The sequence below is a fragment of the Squalius cephalus genome (genome assembly GCF_949319135.1).
Source record: "Squalius cephalus genome assembly, chromosome: 2".
NCBI lineage: Eukaryota > Metazoa > Chordata > Actinopteri > Cypriniformes > Leuciscidae > Squalius > Squalius cephalus.
The window spans coordinates 3,529,658-3,550,892 of NC_137123.1; the positions used below are offsets into that span (position 1 = coordinate 3,529,658).

At 38.1% G+C, this 21,235-nt stretch overlaps 1 protein-coding gene across 1 annotated transcript; it reads right to left on the reverse strand.

The window, feature by feature from the left end:
* Window positions 1–3,824: 3,824 nt before the first annotated feature.
* Window positions 3,825–16,990, reverse strand: LOC307154499 (uncharacterized protein). The gene is made up of 5 exons (XM_079864503.1): window positions 16,744–16,990; window positions 16,036–16,158; window positions 15,359–15,526; window positions 14,858–15,239; window positions 3,825–5,576 (listed from the first exon to the last, which is right to left on the reverse strand). The coding sequence occupies exons 3-5, from the start codon at window positions 15,524–15,526 to the stop codon at window positions 4,501–4,503; spliced, it is 1,626 nt and encodes a 541-aa protein (XP_079720629.1). The 5' UTR covers window positions 16,036–16,158; window positions 16,744–16,990; the 3' UTR covers window positions 3,825–4,500.
* Between the last annotated feature and the right edge of the window lie 4,245 nt (window positions 16,991–21,235).

Below are 21,235 nucleotides of genomic sequence, written 5' to 3' on the forward strand. Positions count from 1 at the left end.
CCATCAGAGGACTGTGTGTTTACACTGTTTTTACTTAGTGAACATGAACATGTCTGCTGAAGAAATAAAGGGGTTAATAAAGGTTTTTGTAAGAAAAATACCCATATTTATAACTTTATAATCTAAAAAAAGCTTCTGCAGACGACCGTACGCATACTACGCAACATTTAAGCTCACATGTAGTCATTTTTATAGTTTTATCTTTGATTGTAAAGCTTATTTAAAGTACCTTTATACAGTATTTTTATTAAAATGAAGTGCCTAATAAGTAAAGGGTAATGTACATCCAGCCGGTTGTTCTCTCAGAATAAACCCCCGACAGGCTGGTGAGGACCCCGACGCAAAGCGGAGGGAATGTACATTATCCCGCTTATTACACGGCTACTTGCCACACAAGTAAATAATTAGACACGAAATATTGATCTGAGTTTAAATATTTTACTAGTGAACAAACAAACTTCTTTCATGTTGTCATTATGGGGTATTGTTTGTAGAATTTTAAGGAAAATAATGAATTTAATCAATTTTGGAATAAGGCTGTAACATAACAAAATGTGGGAAAAGTGAAGCGCTATGAATACTTTCCGGATTCACTGTATATATATATTTATGTGTGTGTGTGAATGATATATAACATAACTATATTTCATATCAAATAATCTTTTAAAATTTTGTTGCAAACACTTATTTCACAAACACCTTGTTAAACTTTTAATTGGGTTGATATAATACCTTTATATTTGTGAGTATCTTCCATTTGATCATGCTTGAGTCACACACAGACTTCAACATTCAGCCTGCAAAACACAACTTTGGTAACAATTAAATTTTAATATTAATATTAATAATTTTAAGTACATCAAGTACTTAAGTAATCAAGTACTCTCTACAATTCTTTTTTAGTTACTAGAACTCTTGTGTAAGTAAACTATACTAACTAAGCATTTGCCAGGACAACATACTATTCCCATTTCACTTTACTTGGTTTTTAATAGGCAATCGGTTTGCATGCTTTTTTAAGTCTAACTCATTAGATTTTACAGTGTAAAGAGAGGAGGTGCAACATATAATCCGGTGGCGTGCGGACCATAATTTGGTCCTGAACACCAAAATAAACAAAGAGATATCATCATAGACCACCCATTCACCCTTGTGTGTCAATGAAGAGGACGTGGAGAGGGTAAATTACATCAAATTGGTCAATCAATATTTCTCATCTGGTAAAGAAAGCACAACAAAGGCTATTCTTCCTTTGAAAAATGAAGCAGGCCAGGTTACCCACATGGAGCTGTCAATCAAATCAGTGACTGAGACTCTTGCCAAAACTCCCAATATAATCGACGAATCTCTTATTTACACTACTGGTACTGGTAGTTATGATGAAAGCATTTGTTAGTGAGTTTGAGTATTAATATATAATATTAATCAAAAATATAATTAACAAAATATAATCAAATATTATTTGACATTATGCATAACTCATAATCATATATTAAGATATTAAACATGATATCGTCAGATTTCTACTCATTTCACCCAAAACCGTGAAAACTTTAAAAGCATTGGAAAATTAACCATTGTGTTGGTATAACAACTGTTTAAAGGAGCATTTCACCCATGGGAACATTAATCTTTATTAAAAGTGGGTCATATATGTAGTCGAAATGTAACATAAATTTCGAATTTGATGCCTTCTTGACCGAGGACAGACAGAAAGTAACTTTAGGGCGCATTTGTATGGAAGACAACAACTCCCACAATGCACCACATTGCACAGCTCCACAAGCCACTCCCACTAATCCAGAACACCAACTATGAGGTCTCTGCCTATCAGAGAAATCACTCTTCCGTCTACAAGGCTAGCTAAATTCAATGAAATTCATTCAATAAATTCATTTCACACAAAATTTCTAGTTAGTTGGCGAACTCATTAGTGAATTACCTCTTGTTTGTATTTCCTTTCGAAATGAGGAATTATTGAACGGTACCGGGATGTTCAGGTCTTCTGCCTCCTGTTCCTCCATCAGCCTCCGCTATATTGCGGCTCGTAAAGGTAGCCACGAAATTTCAAAATCCTCTTCTTCCATATCATATTGAGTACCTTCCGCCATTGTCGTAATTTCACATCTGGCTCCACAGCGCCTGTTAGCTTAGCTTTCAAACAAGATGGCGGATATTGCGGATGGCGGTTTCTGCAAGTGAAGTCCCACCCACTGATCTGTAATAGGTCTGTAGCGTGAGTGGTAGTGATGGGCGATACTGCAAGTTTCTGTATCGATCCGATACCAAGTAAATACAGGGCCAGTACCGCCGATATCGATTCCGATACTTTTTCATTTTAAAAGCATGCACTTGAACTTGTATGCACTTTCCTGTGCTAGAGCACTGTGTCATGATTTATGAGGTGAATGCATCATTAATATACTAAATCTGAATACGTTTTCATGACTACTAGGCCTAAATATTTTGTGATTTGTGCTCTCAACTCGCCTGTAATTAGTCAGTGACTTTTACAAAACTACCCTAATTATAGTACTAGCCTACTGTTCAAAAGTTTGTGGTCTGTAAGATTTTTAATTCTCTTCTGCATTTATTTGATCAAAAATACAGTAAAAACTGTAATATTACAATTTAACATAGGCTATAATTCATTTTAATACGCTGATTTGCTGCTCAGGAAACAGCAATTAACAAATAACAATTCTTATTATCAGTGTTGAAAACAGTTTCATATTTTGTCCGATTGTTTCTCTGTCATCTAAGCAAGGCTTCATTTCCCAAACGCACTTTGCCTGTGAGCTCAGCGAAGCACCAGCATCGAACGCTCTCTGTGATTGATTGGTTTCGCCTTGTATCCAGATGACTAGGAGAAAAAGTTCTATCCTACACAATTATCCGCTAACATTCGCTTATTTTTCCACTTAGAAGCTTATTTTACGCACTAATTACTATTTTTACATCATTATAAGCAGGAACTGCAACACCGAAATCCGTATTTCTTCCATCTCAGGGGAAAAATAGGGAACAATGCATGACCATTCAAAAATATGACTGGGTTTCTAACGATACAAGGCTTAATGCAAATGGGTGAAGTGTCCCTTTAATACAAATATGTTTAAAACATAGTAAAACATGAGGACATTTGTTATGGTTACTGTAGCAAAACCATGGTTATTTTTCAAGTGGGCAAGAAGAAGCTTAATTTAAGTTCATTAAAAACTAGAGACAGACAAATAACAAGCAATCAGCTAAAACGCATAAATAATGTAAAACAGATTAAACTCGCCGTCTGAATGCTCCAGTCTTTCTTTCTTCTGTGGTTTTACGGACGAGAGAGATGGAGTTGGAAGATAAGGAGGAGATCCGACTGGATAGAAGATACGAATACTATCATATTTTTACGTGACAATTGAATAAAAACATTGATAAACGAATGTTATTCAGTCAGCGGTAAATCAAAATGACGTTAATATTTGAATTACGCGAGTTCGCGGCTTTCTGTGGAAGACAGGAGAAAGCGCGCGCAGATCAGAGGCGCGCTGTAAATTAGATTACATGTTCAAGACGCTCTCGGTTTGAAATAAATGCTGTTCTTCACTTTCTGTTGATCTGTGAATCCTGAAAAAACAATGCATGTCAGATTCCACACTTCATTAAGCAGCACAAGTATTTTCAACTGTGATAAGCAGCAAATTCTTGAACAGCAAATCAGCATCTATTTCTGAATGTTCCTGTGACACTGAAGACTGGAGTAAAAGCCAATAAAATGGAGATTTGACTGAAAATACATTTGAATATTCAAATAGAAAACAGTGATTTTTTATGGAATAATATTTCACAGTTTTATTGTTTTTGCTGTTTATTACTGCACCCCCTCCAGCAGAACACATGAAAGAAGAAATGAAGCAGGCCAGTCACAAACACACACTCCCTGAGACAAACAGAGACTGAGACAAAAAATGCAACAAACTTGCATTTTTAATTGCATTACACTGCTTTATTGTAAATTAAATTGTATTGTACGTTGTTATGGCAATGGGCATTTTTGCATTCGACGTCCGCGCTGTACACGGTAGACCAATCACAACAGACTGAGCTGTCAGGCCAATCAGAGCAGAGTAGCTTGCGGAAAGGAGGGATTTAGAGAGATTGATTCATCTGACGAGTCGTTTGAGAGTCATTGAAAATGTGGTGATGTGCAAATGTATATTATGAGACAGTGAAACCATTTTTTGATCTTTGATGCAGGTAAATCTGTTGTAGAAGACACCACAACAACATTAGGAAACTTTAAAATAGCATAATAGGAGCACTTTAATGCGCTGTCCAGTAAAACACCCAGATTTTTCACATATGGCCTAATATAAGGTGCTAAGACAGAGATTTAAGTTTGGTCTCCTTTGGACATTCTAGTTTTTGGTATTTTACAACCATAACGTCCCTGTAACACTGCAAGGTGGTTTTTTTTGACACAACCTAAAAATTAATGACATGATGAAGCTATGATGACTCTGGAGCGGCGTGTTTCTTCTGGTGAGTCTTAAAAACCCATTTAAAAGAGAATCTCTCGCCGCAGATGGAGCAGCGGTAAGGTTTCTCTCCTGTATGCCATCGCTCATGGATCTTCAGGTCAGTTTTTGTCACAAAATTCTTGTCACAAAGTGAGCATTTAAAAGGTTTTTCTCCTGTATGAGTCTTCTTGTGTATTTGTAAGCTACTTGAATTAGTAAAATTCTTCCCACAATCACCACAGTGATATGGTTTCTCTCCAGTGTGAACTCTGATGTGAACTTTGAAAGAAAATGGACTAGCAAAGCTCTTCCCGCAATAGGAACACAGGTACGGTTTCTCTCCGGTGTGAGTCCTCTCATGGGATTTCCAGTGAGTCGAATGATAGAAACGTTTCTCACAGTGTGAACACTGATATGGTCTGTCATCAGAATGTATTTTTTGGTGTAACTTCAGAGAACCAGAGTTTGTAAAGGTTTTCTCACATTCACTGCACTGATACGGCCTTTCACTGGTGTGTGTGAGTAGATGTTTCTTCAGATGGGATCCCTGGTTGAAGCTCTTCTCACAGAGGGGGCACTGATATGGCCTCTCATTGCTATGTGTGAGTTGATGGCTCTTCAAAGCGGATCTCTGGTTGAAGCTCTTCTCGCAGTGAGGACATTTGTACGGCTTTTCACCAGTGTGGATTCTCTTATGCATTGTAAGATGTTGTTTGGTGCGGAAATACTTGTCGCACTCGCTGCAGTGTAAAGTCTTTTCGCTGTGTGTCTTTATATGAGCTCTCATATTATAAGGAGTGGTGAAAAAATCCTTCCCGCACTGTTCGCAGCGAAACTCCTTCTTCACGCTGTGCTCTTTTGAATGAAGTCTCCTCTCTTTTGAGGTAGAAAAGCTGATGTCACATACCTTGCAGGTGAAGTCTTTCAGTTCTGTGTGTTTTCTCTCACTTTTTGCTAAATGACCCTGTTTGCTGAATGTTTTTCCACAGGAGAAACTCTTCACTGTCTGTCGCTCTTTGGATGTAGAGGCAGTTTCTCCATCAGAGGATGAACCAGCAATGTCTTCTGAAAGGAGCAAAATGGGCATTAAATATAGAACTTTTATACTAAAGCTGAATGATCAGTCAAAATAAAATTGTGTTGGATCTGAGAGTCGATCGGACAGAGATGATTTGTTCAAACAGAACAATCTAGGACCATAAATGAAGTGGGTAGCATCTAAGCTAACTAACCAACTCCACCGCTGTAAACAACAAACCCTTGTAAGATTCCACTTAAAGGTGCAGTCTGTAAGAATGACAACTAGTGGTCGAAATAGGTACTGCATTCCAATTCTAAATATCGGAGATCGTCGTTTCTCCCGCCACCTGCTCCTCAGACTCAACGACATTCACACGATTTGCCAGTTTGAGCACACGCAACAGGAACGAGCGCCATGGACAATGCCTGGAAACGCACATTTCAAAGTAAAATAACTGGCTGTAGAAGTGTTTTTCAGAGAAATGATTATGTGAACTTAGCATGTTTCCTCAATATATGCAAACATATTATGGCATTTTTATGCTTTAGTAGAGTGAAAAAGGTACATACAGCACCTTTAAGATGTCAACTTTGGGCAGTTTGTAAAAGATAGATTGGTTTGGAGAGGGCACAGCTTGAGCCCCACGAGGAAAATACCAAGGGTTGTTTGACCACCCAAGACACCTTTGGGCCTTATCATACCCTTCATACCCTTATATACCCTTAATAATCCTTATCATGGATTGCTCCTGTTTGTCTGTCTGCCTTGCTGCTGAGTGGTTTGCGTCTGTATGCTCCGTATAGCTTTCTGTTTTGAATCTTTATTTACTATCATTCCTTTGTTGTTTATATTGCTAAATATAACTTACTCATCACCATGCATTAATCTGACATCGCTACCTTCAATCTAAATCATTATCGCTAGCACAATACGCTAGTAATTCGCTAGCCTGTTAACGTGCCATCCGTGCCTGCCGTCTTTATTTTTTATTTTTTCTCGTGCACGCTCGTGCCATTCGTGCCTGCCGTCTTTATTTTTTCTCTCACGCCTTTTACGAGTCCATCAAACAACTGTGGTGAGTAGGATCAGTCAACAAACACGGTGAGTCATGTCTTCTCTTATTGTCACTTGCACTTCGTATCACATGTATAGTATTAGCCTTCTCTGTCAGCACAGAGGGCTTTTCATGTGATAAATGCAGGGAAGTAGTCAGGCTGATGGAGAAGATTTCAGAACTAGAGACACGCATCCAAATTTAATTGAGGATAGTAAGAGTGCAAGGGCTTTAGATACTGCTTTGGATGCGACTAGCTTAGTAAACTCTGTACATTGTTCGGTTCGGGCTACAGAGCCCATGGAGCAGGGCAACTGGGTGACGGTGAGACGCTGTAGTCACGGGACAAAACACTGCTCTTCCGTTCCGACGTCTGTTCCCCGAATTAGGAAATACAAAAAACTCCCAAACTCATTTAACCTGTTAAGCTTCACCAGTGCGTCGGCGCACTGAAGCGTTTTTTTTTTATTTAGTTAAAAATTACTATCAGATTTAATGTTATACATTGACAAACTATACATCATTAAAAAGATATAAGACTCAAGTTTCAGTATTTGACCACTATTGTATTCTGAAAAACTTATAGTGACAGTTATGTCTTAATTTGTGTCAGGAGTTATGAAATGAAAAAATGAGTCGATACCTTTAATATGAATTATGACCGTCAGCCGCTTTCATTCATAAAAAAACTCCCGTGCTGTCGTCATGACAGCGATACACAAAACAACGTCCCTAAGGGCTTTAGCTCAAAAATGTGCAGATTTGGAGAAATATTGATATATTTTCATAAGTTTTCATCAGATTTCTATAGACAGGAATAATATTTATTGAATTTATGCCCAAATGCGTCGATGTAATCATTATGAGCGCTGGACGCTGTGATGTATTGTGTTTTCAATCCATACCAACAGCCTGAGGGCGCTACATTCACAATAATAGTCCATTTATGTAACATGAAGAAGAACCATGATCATGTGACAATCCAGGAAGTCTCGAACACACACAAAGCTATCAGAGATCGTTGTTACATGCAGAAAAAAGACTTTTTGAAGACAATAAACATGATTGAAATGATATTTGGTTTACCTGTGTTCTTCAAATAATGTCAGGTATTTCCATAATAATAGATTATATTTATAATGTATTGCTAATCGATATAGACTTTATCATTGTGCAGAATAATAAAAAATATATATTTTCTGTCTGATTTTTTAATCTGAAGCGAAATTATATCACAGAAGATTATTTAAAACACTCTACTTGCGTTATAAATTAAGTTTGAAGCACAAAAATGGTTTTAATCTCATAAATTGTCGTGTATTGATGGTGTGCTAAGCTAACATGCTAGCTAGCTCTAGGTGCACCTGCCACATATTGCAGTTATCCTTTTATATATTTTTTTCTAAATATGCTTACTAAAATGTTTCATTATTCAAGCAGGGCATTTGATCCAGTTTTTAAATGTTAAGTAAGAACTTTGATAAAAGAAATTAGGGATTGAAACCCTATGAATAGCGTTAGTAACTATAATGCAGACAAAAGAAATGCATATTTCGAGCCATAACCTGGCTGGAGAGGTGTGAATGTGTGCAGGGGGAGACTGAGACTGAATGGGGCTCGTTTGCACCACAAAACAATAGAGACAATATACTGGATAGATGGTTAGAAGATGGCAATAAACATCAGAAGCATCTTTAACGTCAAATCAAAATAAAGTCAACTGACATGGTCTTGAAAAACATGTAACTAAATACAGAGTTTTGGACTTATTATCTTCAGATTTTAAACATAAAATGTTTAGACATGTGGCTTTAGCTGTAGTGCATTTCTAGATTGCTCCAGTGCCAACTTCAATTTTATTTTCATGAGGATGTTTCATAAAAATTAATTTCTAATAACTTTACAAAACTTTGAAGCTATTTATAACAATTTTTTTTCATTATGACAATAATTAATTCTACATTTACAATAAACTGCCAGGTGTCAGCTTTCAAATGAGATCATACTTGTGCTTTTAGTGCAAAGGGTTCATGAACTGTATCTGTTTAAGTTTGGGTATGTCATTTCTGGGGATTTTTCAAAAGTGGCGTTGCAGCTTAACAGGTTAAGGGTAATAATTTAATTGATGTTCAACAAATAAAAAACAGATATAATACAGATGAACAAATGATAAAGCTCGGGTTGCTGAATATTCGATCCCTTACTTCAAAACCACTTATTGTTAATGAAATGATTACAGATTATAACCTAGATGTGCTGTGTTTGACAGAAACCTGGCTAAAACCAAACGATTACATTACTTTAAATGAGTCCACCCCCCCAATATTACTGTTATAAACATGAACCTCGTCTGAAAGGCAAAGGGGGAGGTGTTGCTGTAATTTATTACCCTGGTAATCCAGAGTTCTCACAAGTTGAATTTGCTCAGCGAGTTACTCTGGTGTAGAGTAATGATGCTCATTAAATATGCCCCTCTATCTGAGCTGCACCAATCACATCGGGTTATCTGATATAGGCGGGCCAGAGGCGAGATGACGACAGCGCTGCGACGTCGAAGTCATTAGTAAACATTGCAAGATGGCTATGGATGAATACCAGTTGTTTGAAACGGCTTTGGCCGCTACAATGAAAGATTTAGACTTTTTCTGTAAAAGAGGAACAGAAGACGGCGCTCGAATCATTCCTTTGCAAGAAGGCTGTTTTTGCTGTTTTGCCGACCAGATACAGTAAGAGTATAATCTACCAGTTAGCTCCACTGGTAGCTAAGCGATAACTTGTTGTGATTGGTCGTAGTGTTATCCAATTGCGTGCAGTGACATTTTCAAATGCATGCTTGGTGCCGCCCCTCGAGCTGGCCGATTTTCATTAGTCGACGCCAGACATTAATCTTTTAGATTTAGGTCTGGATTTCCAGGCTAGTAATTTATAGTAATATCTTCAGAATTACTAAGAAGTCTAGTTTCAAATATAATTCTTTTGAAGTGTTGGTGCTTAATGTAACACTACCTAGTGTAAATGATAAATCACGTTTGAGATTTGTGCTGGCTACTGTATACAGGCCACCAGGGCACCATACAGACTTTATCAAAGAATTTGCTGACTTTCTATCAGAGTTAGTACTGACTGCAGATAAATTCCTAATTGTTGGTGATTTTAATATATATCTAGATAACGAAAAAGATGCATTGGGATTGGCATTTAAAGACATTCTTAACTCTATTGGAATAAGACAACACGTGTCAGGACCTACTCATTGTCGTAATCATACTCTAGATCTAATATTATCACACGGAATAGATGTTGATGCCGTTGAAATTCTGCAGCAGAGCAATGACATCTCAGATCATTATCTAGTCTCGTGTAAACTTCATTTAGCCAAGGCTGCAAAGCCGACTCTGTGTTACAAATATGTTAGACCTATCACTTCTGCCACTAAAGATTGCTTTATTAATAATCTTCCTGATCAGTTTCATCATCTCAGGATCCCAGATAGCCTAGAAGAACTCGATATTGCGACACTTTTAACGCTCTCTTTTCCACCACTTTAGACACAGTTGCTCCTTTGCGCTTAAAGAAGATTAAAGGAAATGGTCCAACGCCGTGGTACAGCGAGCGCACTCGGGCCCTTAAGAGAGCAGCCAGAAAAATGGAGCGCAACTGGAAGAAAACAAAACTAGAGGTATTACGCATTTCATGGAAAGAGAGCTCGATTGCATACAGAGAGGCTTTAAAAGCTACTAGATCTGCTTATTTTTCAAACTTATTAGAAGAAAATAAACATAATCCTAGGTATTTATTTGAAACGGTGGCTAAACTAATGAAAAATAAAGCTTCAAACACAGACGTTTCCAAGCAGCACAGCAGTAATGACTTAATGAACTTCTTCACTTATAAGATTGATAATATTAGGGAGAAAATTATAACTATGCAACCGTCTACTACAGTATCGCATCAGGCAGTGCTTGTAGTCTCCTTGAGGAAAATTTGTATTCATTCATTGCTATATGAGAGGAAGAATTTACTAAACTCGTTAAATCTACAACATGTATGTTAGACCCTATACCGACTAAGCTACTGAAAGAGATGCTTCCAGAGGTCATAGATCCTCTTCTTAATATCATTAATTCGTCTTTGTCTCTAGGATACGTACCAAAAAACTTTAAGCTGGCTATGATGATTAAACCGGTTCTTAAAAAAACACAACTTGATCCTACAGAATTAGTCAATTACAGGCCGATCTCGAATCTACTTTTTCTGTCAAAGATATTAGAAAAAGCAGTATCTTCACAACTATGTTCCTTTTTTAGCAAGAAATGATCTGGGAGGATTTTCAGTCAGGATTTAGACCGTACCATAGTACTGAGACAGCTCTCATTAGAGTCACAAATGATTTGCTCTTATCATCCGATCGTGGTTGTATCTCTCTATTGGTGTTACTCGATCTTAGTGCTGCATTTGACACCATTGACCCCAACATTCTTTTAAATAGACTAGAAAACTATGTTGGCATAAGTGGAATTGCATTAGCATGGTTTAAATCATACTTATCTGACCGTTATCAGTTTGTAGCAGTAAATGAAGAGATGTCTCATCGATCACAAGTTCAGTATGGCGTACCACAAGGCTCAGTACTAGGACCGTTGCTGTTCACTCTGCACATGCTACCATTAGGAGATATCAAGGCAAGGCAAGGCAAGGCAAGTTTATTTATATAGCACATTTCATACACAATGGTAATTCAAAGTGCTTTACATACTATTAAAAATAATCAGAAGAAATAAGAATATACAAAACAGTTTAAAATAAAGAAACAAGAAAGAACTAAAAATAATTAAAACATTAGGAAGCATGGCATTAGTTTTCACTGTTATGCTGATGATACTCAGCTCTATATCTCTATATAGAAAAAACAGAGATTTTAATTATTGGACAAAAAAGTTCCTCATGTAATAACCTAGAATAACCTTGTCCTGCACGCTTAACCCTCTGGGGTCTGGGGTGTTTTTGGGGTCCTTGAGATGTTCTGACATGCCCTGACATTTGTGCTTTTTTCAGTTGCTTATAAACATATTAATGGCAAAAAAAAATTACACACTATTTAGCACAAACAGGGCTACCATAATATGTGAGCAACAAGAATGTACATGTCTGCATTTTTGAGAGAATAATGTTTATGCGTGGTTATTGAAAAAACTAAAAACTAAAGTTTCTGAAATAAGGCCACAAAACACATACTAAATGTGGCAATAAGACTTTTGACTAATGGATTTCATCGCCTAGTGTTTTTTCTTCAAAATGATATGAAAATCATCCTGCCTAATCATCCACAAAAAAACGATACATTGATTTTAGTTTTGTGAAACACTTTTAGTTTGGAAAGCCAATGTGCGGATGGGGCGTAAACGCTCCAACAGCATCATGCATATGTAGTAGTTCACACCTGGTGAGACTACGTCCCTGCATACTTAATGAGCCATTCATTCAGGTGACGTGTCACCTATAGCTAACTTAAATATACAAGCTTCATAAAAATGATCATTCTAGGAGAAAATTTCAGATGGCATTTAGAGGTTTTTGCATCTGAACTCTTCATATATACACACACACATATATATATGCATGCACATACATACTTTATAATCTTTTCAAAACTAGTCAACGTCTTTCAAAACTAAAGTATACATTTTATCATACGTATTTCAAAGTAAAGGATTCATTAGTTAGTTGATGACTTTATTTTTGACAAAACACATACAGTATATATTCCTCATCTCAGTATAGCAATAGAGTTTGCTAAAAGCTGTTCATTCAATACAGCAGTATTTGAAAATCGATCATATTTTGTAAAATTACATTTATATTTGCATTTATGTCAAAACCTAGACACTTTTAAACATCAAAAGGACATTTATTAATATGTATTCGTGTCAAAATGACAAATAAACAGATTTTCCTATTCAATTTTGCATGGAAACGCTTCCAAGACGCTTGCGTGTCGCGTGAAAAATAGGCGTCGGTTCTATTTCTAGAATGCACGCGTTTTCCACGCGGCTCGTGCCGCGCCTGAGACGCGCGTCTCACACAGGCAGTATGCAAACTCTAAACTGTTAACATGGATGGGAGCCGAAATAAAAACGGACACGCCACGCAGCTGAGACGCTTACGCCACGCATCCAGTGTTTCACCGGCCTTATCCAGCGGATGTGGGCGTTTCACAGGTTTGTATGGATCGCCTCACATTTGCGTTTGAATAGCGCGGTCTCCGTAGGCGGAGTCACATTAAAACTTAATTAGCTGAGATGAGAACGACTGACATCTCTCTCTTTACATACATATTATATAAACTGTGAATATTTGTTTTTTATAAAAATTACTTCATTTGAAAGAAGATAATTCAAGCTTCATGCCTGTGTGACTGTATGCCTGTTTGACTGAGTATTCGCTGAGTTACAGTTCATTTTCGGACGCGTTTCAGAATTGACTTCACTGACGGAGAGTAGGCAGAACTCGCATCATGTTTATTTTTCTTTATTTGGCGAAAAGCACAACACTTTGTTTTTATTATGAGCATACACAAAAAAAATACACACTAAACAGGATCGATTGATGTATAACACAAGCATATAAGATAAAAATTAATATTTTTTTTTTATTTTTTTTTTGCACTCATACGAAAAAAAACGAGCCTATCGCGCCGGCGCGATAGCCGACCTCAGGGGGTTAATAAATAAATTACAGCTGGTCCAAAACGCAGCAGCTCATATTGAGCGAGCTCTTAACGCATTATAGTCCTTCACGTCTATTGCGATCTTAAAATTCCGGCTATCAATATCAAATATCAAATCCGACTGCTGGCGGTAGATCCTTTTCCTATTTAGTACCAAAACTTTGGAACAGTCTTCCTAACATTGTCCGGGAAGCAGACACAGTCTGTCAGCTCAAATCTAGACTAAATATACACACATCTTTGGCCTAGCGTACACATAACACATTATACACTTCTATAATTCAATGTTAGGCTGCATAGTTTAGGTCAGCCGGAACTGGGAAGACTTCCCATAAATCCTGATGAACGTCTAAGGATGGCGTCTACGCAGATATTAGTCTCTCGGTTCATCCCGAAGTTTACCGCAATCCGCTGGATCCAGGCTGTATCCAGATCTGATGAAGGACCTGCGCCTGGACACGACGACAACGCAGTCCTGAAGTGTCAACGCTGTAAAACAGTGTAAAACGCTGTCGTTTGATCTGTACAGAGTCCCCACGTAGCTACGCGGACGCGCTAACTAACGTCGGTGTTTGTGCAGAGGTTTGCGCAGAGATAACTGATAATCTTTTGCACCTTGGAACCTATTTCCGGGAGTGCGTTCTCGAGCCACCAGGCACTGTTTTGTGCGAATGGGCGGCCGGAGCGCATTGAGGGTTTTCTGTTAGAAAGGTGTCGTGTTCGCGGCCCCGACGTTAATAACTAATGATCTTCGCAACGGAAGTGAATCAATCAATCAAAACTAACTTTAGCTGGACAATAACTTTATCCTACAGCTGCTGTAAAGCCAAAACAATCTCTGTTATTGTAACTTCCTACTATCACTGTAAAGCTGCTTTGAAAAAATCATATTGTTAAAAGCGCTATATAAATAAAGGTGACTTGACTTGAGGCCACAGTGACACCTTGTGGTGGACGAAACAATATGTACAGGAGAAAAATTACTTAAGAGATGGGCAATATGGCCACAATCTTATATCATGGTTTAAGTTACCCTAACTATATGTATTTTTGGTGACCCTACATAGGAGCTGCAACAGAAGCTGCATGTTCAACAGATCTGATAACAGATACTTTGACATGGAAGCATGTGAAATTATCCCCTATGAGTAGCGTAACTTTGTTTTAAAAAGTGGTTGGGACAGTGTGTGTGTGTGTGTGTGTGGGGGGGGGGGTCGGGTGCTAATACAATGCTATATCAGATATATGTACAATATACTGTATGTGTACAATATAATTGCAGAAAAAATAACATAATGCCCAGAGATAAGTTGATCCAAATTGTGATGTGTGTTATCAAACTTTTAAGGCTGTCATTTAAATAAATACATATATTGATATTTTATCACTGGGATATTTTACACAGCTGCAGCTCACAAAATGCCATTCTTAGTGTCTTAACAAATTGGCAGAATTCGCTACAAATGCTGCTCCACATGAATTTCTACAATTTAATACTAATTCTGTTACTTCAGCATATCTGGTCATAAAAGAAAGAAACATACCTGCAGGAACAAAGTCATCATCATCAACATCATCATCATTCTGATCTTCATCCTCATCCTGAACATCATCATCATCATCAACACCCTCATTCTGATCTTCATCCTCCTCCTCCTCATGGCTCTGTTGTTGTTCCTCTGCTGTGGTTTCTTCTCCTCGTCTCTCTATCAGGTTCCTGCAGTCCTCCAGTGTGACGGAGCACATCTTCATCTGCTGTTCTCCAGCGTTACAGTCAGAGGTTTGATCAGCGGATCCATGATCCTGAGCGTCAGTATAACACAGTAAAGTGAGGCTGAGCTCTGAGTCCTGTGTGTCTCTGGATCTCCAGACTGAATCCTGAGCTTCTGTCCCATCAGTCACACACACTGAAACCTTCTCCAGATCCTGACAAACACATCATAGATCAACACAAATAAACAACAACCTGTTGATATTAGCCTCATTACTCAGCAGTTTATCTCTAGTGGGTATATTGGTGATTTGTTTGCATATTTTGCTCAAACCTCTCTGTTGGGTTTGTCTCCTCTTTCTCTCAGCTTTGCCTCCAGTGACGCCACCTCTTTCTTCAGCTGACAGATTTCAGTGATGAAATCCTCAATATCCAGCATGGACAGATCAGTTCCTACTGATTTACAGCAGATCACATCCATCTGCGCTCTCATGGTCAACATCTGAAGACAAACATAATTATTTCATGAGGAATTTGTAATGAACTGACACTGATTTAAACTCAAAATAGCCTATTTCAGAGAATATTCATTTCAGATATAAGTGTTTAGGAACATTTATGTTTAGTTTCAGTATTGAGCCAGCACTGTGCAGGGATATTATCAAATAGTATATGACAATATTAACCTACATGTATTACTCATTTAGTAATATAATAAACATGATAGTCAGATTTCTACTCATTTCACCCAAAATCGTGAATCTAGCATTGAAAATTACCCACTGTGTTGGTATAGTAACTGTTTTTACTACAAATATCATGGTTAAAACATGGTTAATGTAGAAAAAAACATGACGTCATTTGTTATGGTTACTGTAGCAAAACCATAGCTATTTTTCATAAGCTAAGTAGGCGTGGAAAAGCTAAATTTAAGTTAATTAATTAAAAACTAGATACATAAAAATAACAAGCCAACAGCTAAAACGCATTCGTAGAACAGATTAAACTCACCGTCTGAATGCTCCAGTCTTTCTTTCTTCAGTGGTTTTACCAGTAGACTAAATAACGTCACAGCGCCTCCTACAGTACGAGCGATGGAGTAAAAGAGTCGAGGCTTCACCAACCTTAATTTCTCTGATTAAAAATACAATTTTATTTCAGTGGCGTTTCTAATAGACGAATATACTAACATATGTTTTACGGAATTAATAATTAAAGACGATTGTTAAACAAATGTTAGTCACTCAGGCTTTCTGTGGAAAACAAGCACATGCAATAAGGAAGGTTTATGTAAAAACATTAAAAAAATATTTTTTAAGACTTGGTACGGCCAATCAAAAAAAAAAAAAAAAAAAAAATACATTTGAATTTAGATTTAATAGAAAACAGTAATTTCAAATGATACTATTTCACAAATTACTGTTTTTGCTGTTTATTACTGTAACAGTTACCCCCTCCAGCAGAACACAGACAAGAAGAAATGAAGGCCAGTCACAAATACACTAACGATAGGCTTAATGCAAATGGGTGAAGTGTCCCTTTAATACAAATATGTTTAAAACATAGTAAAACATGAGGACATTTGTTATGGTAGCAAAACCATGGTTATTTTTCATAAGCTAAGTGGGGAAGAATAAGCTTTAAGTTAATTAAAAAGACAGACAAATAACAAGCAATCAGCTAAAACGCATAAAATAATGTAAAACAGATTAAACTCACCGTCTGAATGCTCCAGTCTTTCTTTCTTATGTGGTTTTACGGACGAGAGAGATGGAGTTAGAAGAGAAGGAGGAGATCCGACTGGATAGAAGATACGAATACTATCATATTTTTTACCTGATAATTAGATAAAAACATCGATAAACGAATGTTATTCAGTCAGCGGTAAACCAAAATGACGTTAATATTTGAATTACGCGAGTTCGCGGCTTTCTGCAGTAGCACCTCAATGCAGTACACGAGATCCGGGGGGCGGAGTTGGGTCCAGATATAAGGGGTGGAGATTGGTAGGTTTAGGGGTGGGTTTAGGGATCAGGGGGTGGAGATGGGTAGGTTTAGGTAAGGTGGGAGGAGTTGGATCTGGATCCGACTCCTCCCCATGGATTTCATGTTCTGCAGTGAGGACCATCTCGCTTTCTGTGGAAGGCAGGAGAAAGCGCGCGCAGATCAGAGGCGCGCTGTAAATTAGGTTACATGTTCCAGACGCTCTCGGTTTGAAATAAATGCTGTTCTTCACTTTCTGTTGATCTGTGAATCCTGAAAAAACACTGTATGTCAGATTCCACACTTCATTAAGCAGCACAAGTATTTTCAACTGTGATAAGCAGCAAATTCTTGAACAGCAAATCAGCATCTATTTCTGAAGGTTCCTGTGACACTGAAGACTGGAGTAAAAGCCAATAAAATGGAGATTTGACTGAAAATACATTTGAATGTTCAAATAGAAAACAGTGATTTTTGAATTGGAATAATATTTCACAGTATTATTGTTTTTGCTGTTTATTACTGCACCCCCTCCAGCAGAACACAGGCAAGAAGAAATTAAGCAGGCCAGTCACAAACACACACACACACACACACACACACACACTCCCCGAGACAAACAGAGAGAAACACAATAAACTTGCATTTTTAATTGCATTACACTGCTTTATTGTAAACTGAGATATTACTTTGGTCACTTTCACTGGTAAGTAAATACAGGTTTGACTCCCATCGTGTGTTCATACAGACAGTATTTGAGGCGCTACTGTAAGCTGATTTGTGAACGAGACATATCAAGATTCACACCTGTAAGTAAATGCAGAACTTTGTTAATCCCAAAAACTGACAGTGTGACCTTATAACACGTTACTGTACCTGTAGTGTATTATTTCATATCCATGTCTGGATCATTTCAGCAAGTGACTAAGACTCATTTCATGCCATTATGTTTTTCATTATTAAATAACTGCTATAAGAATTAGGCCTCGTCATTCTGTTTGTGTGATTTAATTCCCCCATAAACACACTTCACTTCAACAGCAGACACTGATCTGCACATTACAATGAATTAAAAGTTGTCACAAAGAAACAGATTTTCATCCAGAGGATTCATTTCTACACAGTTAATAATGTTCGAGAACAGCGGCGTCCAATCCTGCTCCTGGAGGGCCAACATCCCGCACAGTTTAGCTCCAACACACTTGCCTGGAAGTTTCTAATGAGTCTGAAAACCTCTGATGTGTTCAAAATCACCCCCTATACCCTCATTCACTATTCCCTACATCAGTCCACTAATATAGTTCACTTGAAGGAGTTAATGAAAACGAGTGGGTGATTTCAGACACTGAGTGCACTGGAAGGGCTGCCGCTTTTACATAGTTTGAGCTGTTTAATAATCATTTGAAACTGAACAAACTGGCAGCTCCAGTAGTGAGATGAAAAGATTTATCTTGAACTCTGTCATGGAAATTATGAATAAACCTTATTTAAACAATTTAATAATGAATTAAAAAGCAATTTATACCTGTATGATATTACGCTGCAGCCACATTGGACCAGCGGTTTGGAAAATGAATGGATGGATGGAGGATTGAGCTGCGGGCGCCATCTTCTGGATAGATGCAGGAATTTATCCAGCACAACCCTCACATTGCATTATGGATATTCTCAAGCCAATAGGCTTGTTTGAGATGTGCCTTGCCTCGCCTGAAATGTAGGCGAGAGTAGGCGGCTGCAGTGAGAGGAGGAGTGAAAAAAGCGCAGGCAAGCCGGACATTTCTCTCTTCACGCAGTGGATCTGACACCTGCGAGATCAAAGACGGATATCGCGGGATTCACGGGATTCACGCTCGTGCCCAGTGTTGCTAATAAATTGGATGGAATTTAAGTTCTGTTGCTTTTATATGAAAATAAATATGAACAAGACACCCAAAGTAGCCTACTTATTTAATTCCATTCCAAATACATGCTTATCAGTCTTTTTTTCTTTAATACAGACATGTGTTTTTTTTTTGTTTTTTGTTTTTAATAAAAATTAGCCTACATTGCATAACCCATAGAGATAGTTTGGGAATATTAGGCTACCACATAACGTAGCCTATACACATAAAACATGATATCAGAGTTTTAAAATCAAACATTTTAAAAGAGAACAATACATCACGGTTGTTTAAACCAATGAACATCAAGCTGTGTCGTCAGCAAGTCGTTTCCCATCATGCTTTTGATCAGCGCAGTTGGTGGAGAGCAACTGCGCTCGACTTCAGAATCCGACAGGTGCGCCTTGTGCTCGCGAGAGATTTTTGACATACGTCAGCATGACATCAGAGCAAGGCGGACCGCACTCGGACACATTTCTAACCGGCATGCATCTCGCGCTGATCACCGGTGATCGATTCTGCGCAGATTTTGCTCATCTCAAACAAGCCTATTGATTGTGCATTGGTTGTACACTGTCATTGCAGTGCATTGTGGGATAGAATGAGTGTACTCGATAAAGTCCACTCCGGTTTCGGACACCAATACAAATGTTGTCTCCTCAAATAGTGCCCTATATAGGGGTATACAGGGGGCAATTTCAGAAACAGCTCTTGATTAGCTGGTTCAGGTGTGCTTAATTATGGTTGGAGATAAACTCTGCAGGACAGTTTGGGCACCCCTGCTCTAGACACATTCAATTTCAATTTATTTATAAAGCACAATTAAACAACAATTGCCATTGACCAATGTGCTGTACAAACTGGATAACCAGTAAATAAAATACAAAGACACAAGTAAACAACAAAGCATAAAAAGACAGATTTAACTCATGAATTATAAGCCAGATCAAATAAAAATGATTTTAACTTTGATTTAAAAACAGATATTGTGGGAGCAGTTCTGATTTGAACAGGTGTCTCGGTGCGGATGCGGAAAATACCTGGTCACCCCCAGACTTTAGTGTGGTTTTAGGGTGCTTTCACATCTGTAGTTCGGTTCATTTGGTCCGGACCAAGGGGCGAAAAATTATACTTTGTAGCATTTTTCTGGCGTTTTGGTTCCTTTTCACACCACACTGATCGCTCTGGTCCGAATCAGTTTATGAGATGATAAAACAAACCAAAATGCAGTCACGTGACAACATCCACATCATTCATTGGCCAGATGTGTCTTGAACGCATTTCCATAACTGCACTCTGATTGGTCAGAATTAACGTGCGGGAAAATTCCAACAGAACCCCCGGAAGTAAACAGAGGTGGAAAATCCGGCAGACAACACGCCGCTGTTTACTATGGAGAGACGACTGCGTGGGCTGAATGTATCCCTGGTCATATTTTATTATATAGTTTGTCTACACCACTTTAGACAAACAATAATATTTGATAATGAAGCGAAGGTGCGGCTCGAAAATAATGTTAATAATTTTTATCAGGCTCCGCACCGCCTCACAACTCCAAGTTTGTCGCCAAGCTGCCATCCTTAAAGTGCAAACTGTCAACAAACATTTCTCCTCATCCCATAATGCATAGCGCAGCTGACTATGGCAACTTGTTTAGTCCAAAAATGCGCAGTTCTTTGGCAGTTGGTTCTGTTCGAGGTCGGATCACGTTCTCTGCACAAACGAACCGCTCCAGAGTTCGTTTGAAAAGCGTACCACGCTTGTTTGGTCCGCTTTTTGTGCGCACCTGAGTGCGATTACCGCATTCACACCTGCCCAAACGAACCGCACCAATGGGGAAAACGAACTCTAGTGCGATTCAACCGAACTAAATGAGGCAGTTGTAAAAGCACCCTTAGAGACCACTAAGAGCCTCTGATTGGTAGACCCAAGACCTCTCTGGTTGATAGTCAATCAACTGGTCAAAGAGGTATTGGGTGCTAAACCATACAAAGATTTAAAAACCAATAAAAGCACTTTAAAATAAATTATGTGGCGAATGGGCAACCAATGTAGAGGCTGTAGAACAGGGATGATTTGCTCATAATAATAATAATTTGTTACATTTATATAGTGCTCAGGCTTACGAGCTCCCATTAAAACTCTGGCAGCTGCATTTTGACCCATCTGAAGGCGGTTTAAATCAAATGGACTAATCGCCAAATAGATTGAGTTGCAATAGTCAAGCTTTGTGGTGATAAAAGCATGGATAACTCTTTCAAAATTATTAAAAGAGAGAAAGGACTTTGTTTTTACAAGGGCACGTAATTTATATAAACTTGATTAACTTCTCTGTCCAACTTTAATGC